This window comes from Salmo trutta, chromosome 2 (genome assembly GCF_901001165.1).
Source record: "Salmo trutta chromosome 2, fSalTru1.1, whole genome shotgun sequence".
In the NCBI taxonomy this organism is placed as follows: domain Eukaryota; kingdom Metazoa; phylum Chordata; class Actinopteri; order Salmoniformes; family Salmonidae; genus Salmo; species Salmo trutta.
Genome location: NC_042958.1, coordinates 33,027,535 through 33,047,270, shown reverse-complemented (window position 1 = coordinate 33,047,270; position 19,736 = coordinate 33,027,535). Strand labels below are relative to the sequence as shown.

The 19,736-nt window shown below is 44.8% G+C and overlaps 1 protein-coding gene across 4 annotated transcripts in view; it reads right to left on the bottom strand.

Annotated features, from left to right (window-relative positions):
* The window catches only part of LOC115154194 (receptor-type tyrosine-protein phosphatase N2), a 312,884-nt gene that overhangs the window by 185,656 nt on the left and 107,492 nt on the right, over window positions 1–19,736 (bottom strand). For 3 of the 4 annotated variants that reach the window (XM_029700209.1, XM_029700191.1, XM_029700198.1), the window contains exon 2: window positions 19,384–19,497. The exons of the other annotated variant lie outside the window; for it this stretch is intronic. In XM_029700209.1, coding sequence (XP_029556069.1) covers window positions 19,384–19,497 — 114 coding nt within the window. The remainder of the gene's footprint in view (window positions 1–19,383; window positions 19,498–19,736) is intronic. 4 annotated transcript variants of the gene reach the window in all.

Genomic DNA, 19,736 nt, shown 5'->3' with positions numbered 1-19,736 from the left:
GTACTTCCCCCTTAGACTCCGCACTGTCCTCGCCTCACCAGGATGACCCGCAGTGGGTAGCGTGTGCGCCCACCGAATCAAACGATCACGAACACCGAGCGGCACATACATGCGCCCCAAGGGCACCTGCGCAGGCGCAGGTTCTAACACCAATGCCCGCTCGATGTCCGCGTCCACCTCCCATACCACAGGGGCCACCAGCCTAGACGCTGGAATGATGGGAGTTGGATCGATGGGCCGGTCCTCCGTGTCATAGAGACGGGACAGCGCGTCGGCCCTAGTATTCAGGGAACCCGGTCTATAGGAGATGGTAAACCTAAACCGGGCGAAGAACATGGCCCACCTCGCCTGACGTGGATTCAGTCTCCTCGCTGCCCGGATGTACTCCAGGTTTCGGTGGTCGGTCCAGATGAGAAAGGGGTGTTTAGCCCCCTCAAGCCAGTGCCGCCACACCCTCAGAGCCTTAACCACTGCTAGCAACTCCCTGTCCCCCACATCGTAGTTACGCTCCGCCGAACTGAGCTTCTTCGAAAAGAAAGCGCAGGGGCGGAGTTTCAATGGCACACCCGAGCGCTGTGATAGCACGGCACCCACCCCAGCCTCGGACGCGTCCACCTCCACTACGAACGCTAAAGACGGGTCCGGGTGCGCCAACACGGGTGCGTCGGTGAACAGCGTCTTCAACTTCTTGAAGGCTCCGTCCGCCTCCGTCGACCATCGCAAACGCACCGGCCCCCCCTTCAGCAGTGAGGTAATGGGAGCCGCTACCTGGCCAAAACCCCGGATAAACCTCCGGTAGTAATGGGCAAAGCCTAAAAACCGCTGCACCTCCTTCACCGTGGTTGGAGTCGGCCAATTACGCACGGCCTTAACGCGGTCACACTCCATCACCACCCCCGTGGTGGAAATGCGATAACCCAGAAAGGAGACGGCTCGTTTGGAAAACTCACACTTCTCAGCCTTAACGTATAGGTCATGCTCCAGCAGTCTACCAAGCACCTTGCGCACCAGGGACACATGCGCGGAGCGGGTGGCGGAATATATCAGGATGTCATCGATATAGACTATCACGCCCTGCCCGTGCAGGTCCCTGAGAATCTCGTCAACAAAGGATTGAAAGACGGCTGGAGCATTTTTCAACCCATACGGCATGACGAGGTACTCATAATGGCCTGATGTGGTACTAAAGGCGGTTTTCCACTCGTCTCCCTTCTTGATACGCACCAGATTATACGCGCTCCTGAGATCCAGTTTTGTGAAGAACTGTGCTCCGTGAAATGATTCCACCGCCGTAGCGATGAGAGGTAGTGGGTAACTAAACGCCACCGTAATAGCGTTTAGACCTCGGTAATCAATGCACGGACGCAGACCTCCCTCCTTTTTCTTCACAAAAAAGAAACTCGAGGAAGCGGGTGAGATGGAGGGCCGAATGTACCCCTGTCCCAGGGATTCCGTGACATATGTCTCCATAGCCGCAGTCTCCTCCTGTGACAAGGGGTACACGTGACTCCTGGGAAGCGCAGCGTCAACCTGGAGATCTATCGCACAATCCCCCTGTCGATGAGGTGGTAATTTAGTCGCCCTCTTTTTACAAAAAGCGATCGCCAAATCGGCGTATTCAGGGGGAATGCGCACGGTGGACACCTGGTCTGGACTCTCCACCGACGTGGCACCTATGGAAACTCCTAGACACCTACCTGAACACTCCTCTGACCACCCCTGGAGAACCCCCTGTTTCCACGAAATACGGGGATTGTGACCAGCCAGCCAGGGGACCCCCAGCACCACCGGAAACGCAGGCGAATCAATAAGGAAAAAACGAATGCGTTCCTTATGATTCCCCTGCGTTACCATGTCCAGTGGCACCGTAGACTCCCTGACTAACCCTGACCCTAATGGCCGGCTATCTAGGGAGTGCACAGGGAAAGGGGAATCTATCGGCACCCGCGGAATGCCCAGCTTAATGGCAAGTCCACGGTCCATAAAATTCCCAGCTGCGCCTGAATCGACTAGCGCCCTATGCTGGGAAGAGGGAAAAAATGTAGTAAACAAAACAGGTAAAAACACGTGACCAACAGGGGGTTCTGGGTGAATCTGGTGCTGACTCACCTGAGGTGACCGAGAAGTGTTCTGCCTGCCATCTCGACTCCCAGACTGGCTCCTCCTGCACCGGTCGGCCGTGTGTCCTCTCCGACCACAGCTGGTGCAGGAGGAGCCACCTCCTCCGGTGCCCCTTTGCACGGCCCCCCCCACCTCCATAGGGGTAGGGGCGGGGGTGCACAGGGGTGGAACGGGCAGGACCCTCTCCGAACGCCCGCGGGCAGCCAGCAAATTGTCCAGTCGTATGGACATATCTATGAGCTCGTCCAGGGACAGAGCTGTGTCCCGACAGGCCAGCTCCCTGCGGACGTCCGCCCGGAGACTGCAGCGGTAGTGGTCTATGAGGGCCCTGTCGTTCCACCCCGCCCCAGCAGCCAAGGTCCTGAACTCCAGCGCGAAGTCCTGGGCACTCCTCGTCTCCTGCCTGAGGTGGAACAGCCGTTCACCCGCCGCTCTTCCTTCCGGAGGGTGGTCGAACACGGCCCGAAAGCGGCGGGTGAACTCTGGGTAGTGGTCCCTCGCCGAGTCTGGACCGTTCCAGACCGCATTAGCCCACTCCAGAGCTCGGCCCATCAGGCAGGAAACGAGGGCACTCACGCTCTCCTCCCCCGTGGGAGCAGGTCTGACGGTGGCCAGGTACAGCTCAAGCTGGAGCAAAAATCCCTGGCACCCAGCCGCCGCCCCATCGTACTCCCTCGGGAGCGCCAAACGAAGCGCGCCAGAGCCAGACGTCATGGGGGGCGAAGATGGCTGTATCGGGGGAAGTGGAGGTGGAGAGAGGATACCACTTCTCTCCCATCGGTCCATCCTCTCCATCATCTGGTCCATTGCCGATCCGATGCGATGGAGGACTGTCGTGTGGTGGAGTACGCGTTCCTCCATCGAGGGCAGAGGAGTGGCCGCTGCTCCCGCTGATTCCATGCCTTTTATCACGGTGCGGGATTCTGTTAAGGCTTGGTAGTCGTGGAGGAGGAATGAGGCGCAGGAAGCAGCGAACACAGGGTAGTGGTGTTTTTAATATACACTCACACAAAAACAAATGTTCCCACACACAGGGGAGAAAGTACATACGGCGTCAAAACAACGTCGACACGAACATAAGCCGTCTGTCAAATAAACAATCATTAATCCCGCACGAACAGGAGCGGGCCAGCTAAACTAAATAGCCCCTCTAATGGCTAATTGACCACAGGTGTCACAAAATAAAAAAAGGGAAAAGCAAAAGGGAATCGGTGGCAGCTAATAGGCCGGTGACGACGACCACCGAGCGCCACCCGAGCAGGAGGGGGCGCCACCGTCGGTGGGAATCGTGACATTATCATATTTCCCAGCACACTCTATTGAAGGTAAGATTTTTTTTTATTGTTTGTTTCAATATCTATGTTTGTGCATTGACTGATTAATCTTATGCTATGCAAATACAAATGACATATATTTTCTAAACTAATCCAACATGTTGGATTTATTGCACCCATTACTAAAATGGTTGTTCTAGTTTAGATGCCAATATCTGAGTCTTCCCAACCTTGGCCATCATTCTTAATGCAGATTGCAGGTGATTAAAACTACAAAATGATTGACAACCCCACTCCACCTAAATTCAAATTGGAATTACACAGCACTTTACAAGTCAGAACAATGTGACTATAGGCCTGATACAGCCTGTAAACAACGAATTTCAGGCCACTGTATTACTCTAGGACAACTTAGTTTAGATGCTGAAGGAGTCCGACAATGGCTTGCTACTTTGAAGTCACAGATAGACAACACTTTTTTTTTCACCAGGTATGCATATAGCATCATCATGAAGACTAAGATTCTTGTAAGTGATTATGATATACCTCTACCATAGACCACTTAAACTAGTACAACACTTCCTCTCACGGGTGGCCAAAAATAACTACCTGAAAGCCACACCCACGATCAGCGTGGCGGATATGTTGTTACCTACCCCGTAAGGAAGTCCAGGATCAAGTTGCAGAGGAAGGTGTTTAGTCCGTGGAGCTGTTGGGGCTTTATGCAAATTGGAGTGGGTCTAGGGTTTCTGGGATAATGGTGTTGATGTGAACCATGATCAGCCTTTCAAAGCACTTCATGGCTACAGACGTGAATGCTACGGGTCGGTAGTCATTTAGGTAGGTTACCTTAGTGTTCTTGGGCACAGGAACGATTGTGGTCTGTTTGAAACATGTTATTACAGAGTCAGTCAGGGACAGGTTGAAAATGTCAGTGAAGACACTTGGCAGTTGGTCAGTGCATGCTCGGAGTACACTTCATGGAAATCCGTCTGTTGACCTGTTTAAAGTTCTTACTCATATCGGCTACGGAGAGCATGATCACACATTCGTACGGGACAACTGATGCTCTCATGCATGCTTCAGTGTTTCTTGCCTCGAAGCGAGTATAGAAGTAATTTAGCTCATCTGGTAGGCTAGTGTCACTGGGCAGCTCACGGCCGTGCTTCCCTTTGTAGTCTGTAATAGTTTACAAGCCCTGCCACATCCGACGGGCATCGGAGCCGGTGTAGTACGATTCAATCTTAGTCCTGTACTCACGCTTTACCTGTTTGATGGTTCGTCGGAGGGCATAGCGGGATTTCTTATAAGCTTCCGGGTTAGAGTCCCGCTCCTTGAAAGCAGCAGCTCTACCCTTTAGCCCAGTGCGGATGTTGCCTATAATCCATAGCTTCTGTTTGGGGTATGTACGTACAGTCACTGTGGGGACGACGCCATTGATGTACTTATTGATGAAGCCAGTGACTGATGTGGTGTGCTCCTCAACGCCATCGGAAGAATCCCGGTACATATTCCAGTCTGTGCTAGCAAAACAGTCCTGTAGCTTAGCATCTGCTTCATCTGACCACTTCTTTATTGACCGAGTCACTGGTGCTTCCTGCTTTAGTTTTTGCTTGTAAAAAGGAATCAGGAGGATAGAATTACGTCCAGATTTGCCAAATGGAGGGCGAGGAAGAGCTTTATACGAGTCTCTGTATGTGGAGTAAAGGTGGTCTATAGTTTTTTCTCCTCTGGTTGCACATTTAACATGCTGGTAGAAAATTTGGTAAAACTGATGTTTCCCTGCATTAAAGTCACTGGCCACTAGGAGTGCCGCCTCTGGAGGAGTGTTTTCCTGTTTGGTTATGGCCGTATACAGCTCATTGAGTGTGGTCTTAGTGCCAGCATCGGTTTGTGGTGGTAAATAGACAGCTTTGAAGAATATAGATGAAAATTCTCTTGGTAAATAGTGTGGTCTACAGCTTATCGTGATATACTCTACCTCAGGCAAGCAAAACCTTGAGACTTCCTTACTATTAGATTTCGTGCACCAGCTGTTGTTTACAAATATACACAGACCACCACCCCATGTCTTACCGGAGGCGGCTGTTCTATCTTGCCGATGCAGCGTAAAACCCACCAGCTGTATTTTATTTATGTCGTCGTTCAGCCACGACTCGTTGAAACATAAGATATTACAGTTTTTAATGTCCCATTCGTAGGATAAACGTGAGCATAGTTTGTCTATTTTGTTATCCAATGATTGTACGTTGGCTAACAGGACTGATAGTAAAGGCAGAATACCCACTCGCCGTCGGATCCTTACAAGGCACCCCGACCTACGTCCCCGATATCTCTGTCACTTTCTCCTGCGAATGATGGGGATAAAGGCCTCATTGGGTGTCTGAAGTAAATCCTTCGCATCCGACTCATTAATGAATACATTTTCTTCCAGTATGAGGTGACTGATTGCTGTCCTTGATATGCAGAAGCTCTTTTCGGTCATAAGAGAAGGTGGCAGAAATATTATGTACCAAATAAGTTACTCAAATACCACATTCACTATGAGACCATAAAACAGCAGCCATGTCATCTGTTGCTCTTGTTGCATGAATGCAACAACCAGTTGTCTGTCACTAACAAATACAGTTATGGATGGTAACTCTACAATTCACTCGGGCACTCTGGGAAATATTTACATAAGGTTTTACACTAAGCAGTATGTTGAGAAATTCAGAACAACTGTGCAGATACAAAGAAATACAATTTATAAGTCAAACATTCTGGGGAAATATTCCACTCGTCAGAACACTGTCTCAGCAGTTGACATTCCCATTTACAGAAACCTATGCGTTGGCTCAAATCAACTGTGGACTAAGAAATGTTCAACCCACACATGACTCACAAGTTGTTCAACAATAATACTCACATTTTTTACCTAAGAGTTCCATTTTCACATAATGTGGCATAGAGGAAGTAAATACGCCTACATGTTCCAAAAGTAGTACTAGATCTGAGATCTTCAACACCAAATACAGCTGGAATCATTAGCTTAGCTATAGAAAGCTCTTCAAAATAGCTTACATAACAGCTTACATTTGTGAGTCTGTGTGAATAAGCATGCACTATGCACATCTAAGACAGCAAACCGTATATAATGTAATTATAACAGAGTGTGGGTGAGAAATTACATATTGTATGCAGACCTGTGTTCAAATTCTATTTGAAGTCATTTCAAACAATTTCGTTGGGTTTAATTGAGCTTGCCTGGCGCAATGGAATCAATAGTATAATCACAAAACGGTGAAACCCACCCATCTGGAACTACAGGCAGGCTAAAGCAAATTATAACAGAATTTGAAAGAGTTAAAATAGTATTTTAAAACCAGGTCTGATTGTATATTTTGTTGTTCTGGAAGATACACCTCAACGCAAAGACACACAGCCACCGATGAGCACATATAGAACCTGTGTAGAGGAAGATCAGTAGTGCTGAAATGACCCAATGTCTGTTTGTGGTCATTGCACCTGCCTGACTGGCTAGTTGATCATAGCGATAGCACGGATGCAAATGTCACAATGAATTATCTTACTTCACTTGTCTTGAGAGGGAGTGAGGAATGAGGATTCCCTCTGCTTTGCACATGGATCAAGGGTGATGCCAAAGGGTCAACCTACTGTAGAGCAGGGAGCCTGGTCCTTATTACAGATAGCCTAGGTAGACAGAGAGAGCAGAACCCGTGGTGTAGCGGTAAAGCTCCATGGTTCTTACCTAATATATGCTTCTCCCCACTGAAGACCAGGCTTCAATGTCTGTGTCTTTTCTTCCATCTGCCAGTCCCCCCTTATTGTTTTACAACTGTCTAAATAAAGTGAGGGGAAAAGGTGAGGGCGTCGAGACAGAGATAGATATTGAAATAAGAAAACACTCTTGAAATCAGGTGAAGAAATGCATTCGCATCTGGTATAGGTTCCCTTGCACGAAATGTGGCATAATCCAATGAAATACCAAATTATCAAGAGATAATTTGCATGTCACACACACACACGCATGTGCGCAATGTTATACAATGCTATCAAAAGCCTGATGCTAAAACAAATAAGACAGAAGCCTTGAAAGCTTCGCTATATGATGTGTGGACACACTGTGTTTGCACGCTATGAATCCCAAAGTCGCCTTCGCACATAGCCCCATCGGTACAGGCTCATTTAAAGTCATTTGCAGTGGATGACAGTCTCTTGCACTCGGAGGCGGCGTGTGGAAAATGTAATAGCCGATAATGCTCCATCCCAGTAGGGATACGGCCAAACAAAGCAAGGGACACGAAAAACAAGAGAAACCCTTTTTGTGTCGGGTCAATTTCTATTGATCTAATGACATTGGATGTTGTGCGCAGAGCCCATATTGTATGATTTCTTCTACAGCAACTCAGATGCAAGATAAAGAGAATTGCAAATCGATGCAATTGATGTTCCTCTTTTCTTCTCCTCCATTTAGGTTACAGTGCAATAGTCTCAATCACCCTGTCTGCTCTTCAACAGGGGAACGTCTCAACGATGACAGACACTTCAATAGGGATAAAGCTGATAAGATATAAAACACATTGAAGCATAGACAGTGTAGTGATTTTTTTTAAAGATAAGACCACAGTCTTCAGATATGGTTCTAGGAGACACAAGCAAAACTGTGCCGGGTTTAACCGGAGCTCAAGACTGAGCAGTGCCCGCAAAAGTGTGTGATGGAGGGAGGACAACATTTCAGAGATATTAACACCTGGAAATAGAGCTGGAACAAACTGACGCACCTACTCTCATCCTCCTCAGTCTCATCCATTTATTTCAGAGAGGTAATTTGATTAAATGCTGTGGTCTCACGCTGTGCCCAGTATTCATTTCTCCGTTTATAATTTCCTATGGACGCCCGCTTATTTTTTTATGGTTTTCAACACTCGTTTACGTCTGTTATAAAAGATTAAGCTTAAAGTGGCCTGTAAAGCCAATTACCTGGGAGAGGTTTGTGCTTTGTGGTCACGGTTTGTGCTGAAGGTATCTGCTGCCCTCTGGCTGAGACAGCCTGTAGTTGCAGATGTTTCGGATAGTCTTGTAGCCAGAATACAACTGAGGATAATGATTTTGGATGTTATATATACTGCATAAATATGAATGAGATCTGGAATTACATATATAATCTGATTTGATGATTTTTTTTAAAAGTCATGAATTAAAGCATATACTTACTTTGGTAATGCACTGGTCAAAAACCTAATGTTAAAACTAAACTGAGCCATACAATCAACTGTCTAACACTTTTCTTTTTTTAGTTCCATTGGATACACTTCCGCTAGAGCGCATGAACTAATTAGCCTAGTGAATCCATTTGTGCTATTACACTGTGTCAATTAAAAAGCTTCAGATGTCTGGTCTTGGCTGGAGGCACCAAACGATTGGTCGATTTCGTCTGCCACCGTGACAGACAGCAGAACAACATTAAATAGAGAGAGAGACAGAGACAGAGATACCCCGCTGAAAAAACAGCATAGACCAGCCTTCATTGTGTTTTTGTTGGAGACCAGCCTTCATTGTGTTTTTGTTAGTCACCAGCCTACATTGTGTTTTCGTTGGTCACCAGTCCTCGTTGTGTTTTGGACAATGGTCACCAGCGTATGCTGGACACTGGTGACCATAGAAAAATGTATAAATTAGACTACCTAAAGCATCTAAACTGGAACAACCAGTTCAGAATCAGGTGCAATAAGTCCAACTAACAGATTGTATTAGTAAAAAAAAAATACAAAAATAATAATAATAACAAGTTGTTTATCTTTGTGTAGCATTGGTACATGCAAAAACGTAGATATTCAAGCAAACAATTCTAGAAATCTAACTGTAACTTTATTTTTTCTAACTGTATTTTTTTTTGCATATCAGGAAGGGTTCTTTACAGCTGTGATGGTTGTATAGATCTCATAATAGCCAAACTGTTTGGTTAAAATTTCCCATGGTTCATTTTCATGCCAGCCAGGTAGGCTATACTCCTGTTGTAAAGCAAAGCAATGTGCTTAATTCTAGGAAAGTTGATACATAAATATAGTAGGCCTAGCCTATAGAAAGCTGATGGCACCCTCCTCTTTTTAATAGAGGCCATCAAAACTCTGTTTTCTCACCAGCATAGCCTATAGAAATGTTGCGCAACACGAGCTCATGGGCTCTTATGAAGGGTTTGATTTGATTATCGAAAACATTTGCATCAATGTCAGAGTGATGAGAGGGACAAAAGAGTGCTGAATACCAGGCAGTTAGCAAGTTCGGTAGACTACTAATGCTAATCAGCAGCATCAGAGCTTGGAGAAGCCTAGTTACCGTTACTAAACGGTCACATGGATTTTGACTGCAGATATGACCGCCGATGTGGCAGTAATATGGTCACCATAGCAGCCCTATCAGGGAGAGGTTGAAAATGTCAGTAAAGACATTTGCCAGCTGGTCAGCGCATGCTCTGAGTACACGTCTGGGTAATCCATCTGTTAAGCTGTTTAAAAGTCATACCCACATCGGACAATGGAGAGCGTGATCACACGGTCATCAGGAACACCTGGTGCTCTCATACATGGTTCAGTGTTGCTTGCCTCGAAGCGAGCATAGAAGGAATTTTGCTCGTCTGGTAGGCTCGTGTCACTGGGCAGCTCGCGGCTTGGTTTCCCTTTGTAATCTGTGATAGTTTGCAAGCCCTGCCACATCCGACGAGCGTCAGAGTCACAAGCAAATAACTACCAGTAACATACTGGCAGCTTAACTGGCAACTTAACTCAGTAAGTTATCTTTGAAAGCACAGCAACATACTTGCAACTAGCTGCCAGTAGCTCATTGTACCTTCAATGAACTTTTCTGATTACAAGAAAGCATATAACATTAAGTGACAACAATTAGGTATTCTTTGTGGTGAGCACACTTGGGACCCAGCCTCACACCCAGCAGATAGCCTAGTGGTTAGAGGGTTGGGTCAGTAACTGAAAGGTTGTTGGATCGAATCCCTGAGCTGACAAGGTAAAAAATCTGTCATTCTGCCCCTGAGCAAGGCAGTTAACCCACTGTCTGCCGGTTGCCGAAAACGTGGTTGTCGATTATGGCAGCCCCCACACCTCTCTGATAAGGAGGGGTTGGGTTAAATGCAGAAAACACATTTCAGTTGAATACATTCAGTTGTACAACTGACTAGGTTTTCCCCTCACCTGGCCTCATCCTTGAGGTCAGCAGCAAACTGACCTTCCTTCCACACTATCAGGTCAGTGAACATGACAGAAATCAGTCACAAGTTACTGTGAATTTCACAATTCTTTAATTCACAATTAAAAATAACTATTTAAAGCAAGTTCTTGAAAATTAAACAAGAACTTCCCAGTCACCTACTGGAAAATACACAAACTCTTAACAAAGTTTATATATTTTTGGCATAAAATAATTCTTACAATTTAAATATATATATATATATATATATATCAAATCAAATTTTATTTGTCACATGCGCCGAATACAACAGTTGTAGACCTCACAGTGAAATGCTTACTTACAAGCCCTTAATCAACAATACAGTTTAAAGAAAAATAGCAAAGAAATAAATAAATACAAGTAACAAATAATTAAAGAGCAGAAGTAAAATAACAATAGCGAGGCTGTATACAAGGGGTACTGGTACAGAGTCAATGTGCAGGGGCACCGTTTAGTCGAGGTAATTGAGGTAATCTGTACATGTAGGTAGAGTTATTAAAGTCACTATGCATAGATAATTTTGGGGCGGCAGGTAGCCTAGTGGTTAGAGCGTTAGGGCTGTAACTGAAAGTTTGCTGGATTGAATCCCTGAGCTGACAAGGTAAAAATCAGTCGTTCTTCCCCTGAACAAGGCAGTTAACCCACTTTCCCTGGTAGGCTGTCATTGTAAGTAAGAATATGTTCTTAACTGACTTGCCTAGTTAAATTTAAGAGAACAACAGAGAGCAGCAGCAGCGTAAAGGATGGGGCAGTGCAAATAGTTTGGGTAGCCATTTGATTAGATGTTCAGGAGTCTTATGGCTTGGGGGTAGAAGCTGTTTAAAAGCCTCTTGGACCTAGATTTGGCGTTCCGGTACCGCTTGCCGTGCGGTAGCAGAGAAAACAGTCAATGACAAGGGTGGCTGGAGTTTTTGACAATTATTAGGGCCTTCCTTTGACACCGCCTTGTATAGAGGTCCTGTATGGAAGGAAGCTTGGCCCCAGTGATGTACAGGGCCGAACGCATTACCCTCTGTAGTGCCTTGCGGTTGGAGGCCAAGCAGTTGCCATACCAGGCAGTGATCCAACCCGTCAGGATGCTCTCGATAGTGCAGCTGTGGAACCTTTTGAGGATCTGAGGACCCATGCCAAATCTTTTAAGTCTCCTGAGGGGGAATAGGTTTTGCCGTGGACCATGTTAGTTTGTTGGTGATGTGGACGCCGAGGAACTATAATATATATATATATATATATATATATATATATATATATATATATATATATATATATAGTTGAAGTCGGAAGTTTACACCTTAGCCAAATACATTTAAACTCAGTTTTTCACAATTGCTGACATCTAATCCTAGTACAAATTGCCTGATTTAGGTCAGTTAGGATCACCACTTTATTTTAAGAATGTGAAATGTCAGAATAATAGTAGAGACAATGATTTATTTCAAATTTTATTTCTTTCATCACATTCCCAGTGGGTCAGAAGTTTACATACCCTCAATTAGTATTTGGTAGCATTGCCTTTAAATTGTTTAACTTGGGTCAAACGTTTCGGGTAGCCTTCCACAAGCTTCCCACAATAAGTTAGGTGAATTTTGGCCCATTCCTCCTGACAGAGCGTGTGTAACTGACTCAGGTTTGTAGGCCTCCTTGCTCGCACATGCTTTTTCAGTTCTGCCCACAAATTTCCATAGGATTGAGGTCAGGGCTTTGTGATGGTCCAATACCTTGATTTTGTTGCCCTTAAGCCATTTTGCCACAACTTTGGAAGTATGCTTGGGGTCATTGTCCATTTGGAAGACTCATTTGCGACCAAGCTTTAACTTCCTGACTGGTGTCTTGAGATGTTGCTTCAATATATCCACATAATTTTCCTGCCTCATGATGCCATCTATTTTGTGAAGTGCACCAGCCCCATTTGCAGCAAAGCACCCCCACAACATGATGCTGCCACCCCCGCGATTCACGGTTGGGATGGTGTTCTTTGGCTTGCAAGCATCCCCCTTTTTCCTCCAAACATAATGATGGTCATTATGGCCAAACAGTTCTATTTTTGTTTCATCAGACCAGAGGACATTTCTCCAAAAAGTACGATCTTTGTCCCCATGTGCAGTTGCAAACCGTAGTCTGGCTTTTTTATGGCGGTTTTGGATCAGTGGCTTCTTCCTTGCTGAGCGGCCTTTCAGGTTATGTCGATATAGCACTTGTTTTACTGTGGCTATAGATACTTTTGTACCTGTTTCCTCCAGCATCTTCACAAAGTCCTTTGCTGTTGTTCTGGGTTTGATTTGCAGTTTTTGCACCAAAGTACATTCATCTATAGAAGACAGAACGTGTCTCCTTCCTGAGCGGTATGATGGCTGCGTGGTCCCATAGTGTTTATACTTACATACTATTGTTTATACAGATGAACGTGGTACCTTCATGCATTTCGAAATTGCTCCCAAGGATGAACCAGACTTGTGGAGGTCTACAATTGTTTTTCTGAGGTCTTGGCTGATTTCTTTTGATTTTCCCATGATGTCAAGCAAAGAGGCACTGAGTTTGAAGGTAGGCCTTGAAATACATCCACAGGTACACCTCCAATTGACTCAAATTATGTCAATTAGCCTATTAGAATCTTCTAAATCCATGACATCATTTTCTCGAATTTTCCAAGCTGTTGGAAGGCACAGTTAACTTAGTGTATGTAAACTTCTGACCCACTGGAATTGTGATACAGTGAATTATAAGTGAAATAATCTGTCTGTAAAACAATTGTTGGAAAAATTACTTGTGTCATGCACAAAGTAGATGTACTAACCGACTTGCCAAAACTATAGTTTGTTAACAAGGAATTTGTGGAGTGGTTGAAAAATGAGTTTTAATGACTCAAACCTAAGTGTATGTAAACTTCCGACTTCAACTGCATATATATATACTACCATTTAAAAGTTTGTACACACCTACCCATTCCAGGGTTTTTATTTACATTCTAGAATAATAGTGAAGACATCATATCTTTGAAAAAACACAAGGAATCATGTAGTAACTAAAAAATGGTTAAATCAACATTTATTTCATAGTTGAGAATCTTCAGAGTAGACACCCTTTGCCTTGATGACAGCTTTGCACTCGCTTGGCATTGTCTCGACCAGCTTCATGAGGTAGTCACCTGGAATGCATTTCAATTAACAGGTGTACCTTGTTAAAAGTTAATTTAAGGAATTTCTTTCCTTCTTAATGTGTTTGAGCCAGTCAGTTGTGTTGTGACGGTATACAGAAGATAGCCCTATTTTGGTAAAAGTCCAAGTCCATATTATGGCAAGAACAGCTCAAATAAGCAAAAAGAAACGACAGTCCATCATTACTTCAAGACATGAAGGTCAGTCAACACAGAACATTTCAAGAACTTTGAAAGTTTCTTCAAGTGCAGTTGCAAAAACCTTCAGTAGAGGAAGAAACCGGCTGTCCACAGCAGAGCAGGAACAACACATAGTGAATATGGTAATTTCAAACAACAGCATACGTTTACGACAACTGCATCACCACAGCATCACTGACAACACAACATTCAGTAAATAAGGTGAGTTTATCTGCACTTGGCCATCTCCTGAAATGCCATCAGATTCGTATGAAGCAGCTCTACAGAGTACAGAGTACCATTTGAGCGAAATTCTGACAGAGTGAAACAACTGTTCTATGAATACATACAAGTAAGCTATACTATCTTGTCATTGTTACTGTATTCCAGTGCATTGTGCTACATATTGACTGCTCTATGTCTATTCATATTGTCATACAATAATGTTTTGTCTTGTCTGTTTCAGAGAATTATGGAACTAGATGTTGCTACAGAGCATCATGATTTTGTCTACTTGATGAGGTCGGCTTTAACCTAGCCAAAACAAGACGCAGGGGAAGAAACCTCATAGGACACTGTGCCATCGTCAATGTCCCTGGACAGCGTGGTGGCAACATCACAATGTGTGCAGCCATTAGTCAGAATGGTGTCCTTCATCATCCTACCATTCTTAGTCCTAACAATACTGCCCACATTATTGCCGTCCTTGACACTATGCATAATATCCTCATTCCCAATGACCAGAGGAATGGACCAGAGCAGTCCAGGTTTGTTGTCATCTGGGACAACGTAAATTTACACCGGGCTGCTCCGCAATTGCGGATGGTTTTGACCATCCGCAAGTTTTGATGCTCAACCTGTCACCATACTCTCCATTTCTAAACCCAATAGAAGAGTTATTTTCAGCGTGGCGTTAGAAGGTATATGATTGCCAACCCCACCAACATATACCCCTTCTCCAGGCGATGGAGGAGGCCTGTGGTGACATAGACGAGGGGGCATGCCAGGGCTGGATATGCCACTCCAGATGCTACTTCCCCCGCTGTTTAGCCAGAGAGAACATCGCTTGTGATGTTGATGAGGTGCTGTGGCCAGACCCAAATAGGAGACAGGATGCACCCTAATTGTTTTTTTCTTTAATAGTAACGAGCATATTTGTTTATCTTCTACTGTATTTGTTTTCTCTGTTATTGTTCATCCCGAAATCTGGATGAAAATACAATGTTTTGAGAAACAAATACATTTTATCCCCCCCTTGCATTTCTGTTTTTAGTGTAAATATATACTTATATGCATACATACTGTATATGTTTGTGCACATACATGCACGTGTGAGTGCTACGACAAACTGCCATGGACTCCACTGCACACTGAAAATGCAAAAGACACAAGATAGTTTTACATTTGTCACATCCGTGTATAAGAGCTAATCATTTGATGGTTTGTGTGTAGTTTTGATGCAAAAACTATTTTGAGGAGTTAAAATAGATTTGAATGAAGTGTTTGGTTTTGCAAGAGATGTGTGACGTTTTGCATGTTGTGTGTATGTTTTGGGTTTTTTTGTGTAGAGTTTAGAGATAATTAGCCATAGTTTCAGAAATCATGTGTAAGCAATTGTCAAAAACTGTAATTGTTTGAGTAGAGAACACACGATTTTGTGTAACTCAAAATGGATCATAAATCTACAAAGATCCAGAAAAAAACAACCCAATATTTATATCCCAGGACAAATTAGCTACCAACAGCAAGCTAGCTAGCTAAATGTCCATGAATGTTTCATGTGTTTCAACCTGTCGAAAAATTAATATACACTGCTCAAAAAAATAAAGGGAACACTTAAACAACACAATGTAACTCCAAGTCAATCACACTTCTGTGAAATCAAACTGTCCACTTAGGAAGCAACACTGATTGACAATAAATTTCACATGCTGTTGTGCAAATGGAATAGACAACAGGTGGAAATTATAGGCAATTAGCAAGACACCCCCAATAAAGGAGCAATTCTGCAGGTGGGGACCACAGACCACTTCTCAGTTCCTATGCTTCCTGGCTGATGTTTTGGTCACTTTTGAATGCTGGCGGTGCTTTCACTCTAGTGGTAGCATGAGACGGAGTCTACAACGCACACAAGTGGCTCAGGTAGCGCAGCTCATCCAGGATGGCACATCAATGCGAGCTGTGGCAAGAAGGTTTGCTGTGTCTGTCAGCGTAGTGTCCAGAGCATGGAGGCGCTACCAGGAGACAGGCCAGTACATCAGGAGACGTGGAGGAGGCCGTAGGAGGGCAACAACCCAGCAGCAGGACCGCTACCTCCGCCTTTGTGCAAGGAGGAGCAGGAGAAGCACTGCCAGAGCCCTGCAAAATAACCTCCAGCAGGCCACAAATGTGCATGTGTCTGCTCAAACGGTCAGAAACAAACTCCATGAGGGTGGTATGAGGGCCCGACGTCCACAGGTGGGGGTTGTGCTTACAGCCCAACACCGTGCAGGACGTTTGGCATTTGCCAGAGAACACCAAGATTGGCAAATTCGCCACTGGCGCCCTGTGCTCTTCACAGATGAAAGCAGGTTCACACTGAGCATGTGACAGACGTGACAGAGACTGGAGACGCTGTGGAGAACATTCTGCTGCCTGCAACATCCTCCAGGATGACCGGTTTGGCGGTGGGTCAGTCATGGTGTGGGGTGGCATTTCTTTGGGGGGCCGCACAGCCCTCCATGTGCTCGCCAGAGGTAGCCTGACTGCTATTAGGTACCGAGATGAGATCCTCAGACCCCTTGTGAGACCATATGCTGGTGCGGTTGGCCCTGGGTTCCTCCTAATGCAAGACAATGCTAGACCTCATGTGGCTGGAGTGTGTCAGCAGTTCCTGCAAGAGGAAGGCATTGATGCTATGGACTGTCCCGCCCGTTCCCCACTTTAATTTTGAGTGTGACTCCAAATCCAGACCTCCATGGGTTGATAAATTGGATTTCCATTTATTATTTTTGTGTGATTTTGTTGTCAGCACATTCAACTATGTAAAGAAAAAAGTATTTAATAAGATTATTTCTTTCATTCAGATCTAGGATGTGTTGTTTAAGTGTTCCCTTTATTTTTTTGAGCAGTATAGTTGATTCAGAGTTCGTTTTGATATTTCAACCTGCATGTCCTGATCGAGCACGTGCCCGGGCTAGTCAGCATACTAGGCTACTATGGTGAGTGAGCATTGCACCTTTTCATTTTCAATAAGTATTGATTACCCATTTATTTGTCTCTGCCTGCAAATCGTCCTCCTAAAACACAGGCTATATCATATATGCAAAACGTAGCAAGTGCCGCTGTCATCATTCTTCCTGCTTCAATTCAGTAGCCATTCCTGCGAGATCAGGTGTGCGTGTGGTCTCAATGAAATAGAGTAGGCTATAGCCTATGCATTGGCGGAGAAGCACGGGGCAGTTCTCTTTCCAAGGAAATGTATTTCCTATGATTAGGCTATAGTTTACTTCATTGCCTAGAAATAAATATTGATCGCCCACATATTTCTCTGTCTGAAAATCTTCCCACTTCTAAAAGGTAGGCTATAAAAATAACTCAAGAGAAAGTGCAAGTCTCTCCAACTCTGCTCTCTTCAAACTACATCTAGCATATTGGCTGATATAGCCCAGTAATACAGATATGCTAATATAATGAGCTATATGAGAATCTCTTGTAATTTAACCTATTTCTTAAGTCATTTTTGCACATTTGAAATTGCATACAGGGCTCAAAATTGCTGTGACCATGGCTGGCAAGTGAACTGCCTAAAATAACATTTGGTTTGGGACCAGTTGTTGTGGTAGCGGGTGGGAGTCTGGCAACCAGTTATTGTGGTAGCGGGTGGGAGTCTGGCAACCAGTTGTTGTGGTAGAGGGTGGGAGTCTGGCAACCAGTTGTTGTGGTAGCGGGTGGGAGTCTGGCAACCAGTTGTTGTGGTAGCGGGTGGGAGTCTGGCAACCAGTTGTTGTGGTAGCGGGTGGGAGTCTGGCAACCAGTTGTTGTGGTAGCGGGTGGGAGTCTGGCAACCAGTTGTTGTGGTAGCGGGTGGGAGTCTGGCAACCAGTTGTTGTGGTAGCGGGTGGGAGTCTGGCAACCAGTTGTTGTGGTAGCGGGTGGGAGTCTGGCAACCAGTTGTTGTGGTAGCGGGTGGGAGTCTGGCAACCAGTTGTTGTGGTAGAGGGTGGGAGTCTGGCAACCAGTTGTTGTGGTAGCGGGTGGGAGTCTGGCAACCAGTTGTTGTGGTAGCGGGTGGGAGTCTGGCAACCAGTTGTTGTGGTAGAGGGTGGGAGTCTGGCAACCAGTTGTTGTGGTAGCGGGTGGGAATCGGACAGAAAGCGAATGGGTGCGGCATGAAAAGCTGCGGGTTCGTGTGCAGATCTCTAATATAGAGCCCCACAGTGGAGGTGTTATAAAGCCCATAAAACAGGGTAATGGTCAAACAGGGAAATGGTTCCAATTGTTTTTCCACCATTCATTTGTCCCATAGGGGATTTTGGAAACCCTGGAGAGACGTTTTGATAACCATGTAAATCTTTAATCAATATAATATATTTGGCTCTATTTACTCTCAGATTTGAAAATGCTAATTAGCGTCAAAGTAGACATCATGCAAAACTACAAATCCCTGCAAGCTCCTGCACGTCATCTCTAGCTGACACCTTTGCTAACAGGTATTGTGTCAATTTAAAACTTGCACAAAGCAGTTCACAGAATTGTCCATTTAAAGACATTTGGCCAATTTATTCATTACTACATTTAGCTGACATTAGATGGTTAATCCAGAGATTCTTACCTTTGCCTCGATTCGTCAGTCTCGTCCAGATCATCATGGCATTTGTAGATCTTTATGATAGCCACATTAGCAGCTAATTAACGTTTCATTTTTGGGGGGTAAATACAGGAGAATAAAAATGGCGTCCCTGCACAAACAATATTTTCCAACTGTGTTCTCTCTCCTGTTGTTTGAGGACATCTTTGGGCCTGTTTTGTGTCCTGTTCTCCTGTAGCTACCCTGTTTAACAAGCACATTAGTTGCTGTGCTCTCATTCATTGAGCAGGAGAGGCAATCTAACGCAATTACGCCGCATGCAGCACAGTCACTCATCCACAAAATAAGCACTAAATGTCCTGCAATCGTCCGAGTCAATTAGATTCCTATTGCCGTTATATGATCAGGGCACAATGGCCTGTATGAGGCAAATTACCTGTCCTTTACCTCTGGGCCAAATGTGTAATCCGACCGTTTGGCTTGCTTTCACATAAGAGCTGAATCTGTTTTATAATAACGACAGGACAGACTGACCAATCAGACATACACACACATCTGTACAGGGACAGAGAGCCAGACAGAAAGACAAGCAGGCAAGCAGAGAGACAGACAGTAAGTACCTCTGTGGGACAGTTTCTGGAGGAGAGTCCTGAGGCGCTGTAGAGCAGAGGCTGACTCATCATAGGTGTATAGGTCTGCACTGGGTAACTCCAGACACCTTCCAAACACTCTGTCTATGAGAGAACACACACACATACACTGTCAACAAACAGATCATGTACCAGCAATGGCCAGTATGTCTGTTACATACAGCGCATTCGGAAAGTATTCAGACCCCTTGATTTTGTCCACATTTTGTTACGCTACAGCCTTATTCTAAAAATGATTAAATAGTTTATATTCCTAATCAATCTAAACACAATACCCCATAATGACAAAGCAAAAACAGGTATTTAGAAATGTTTGCAAATGT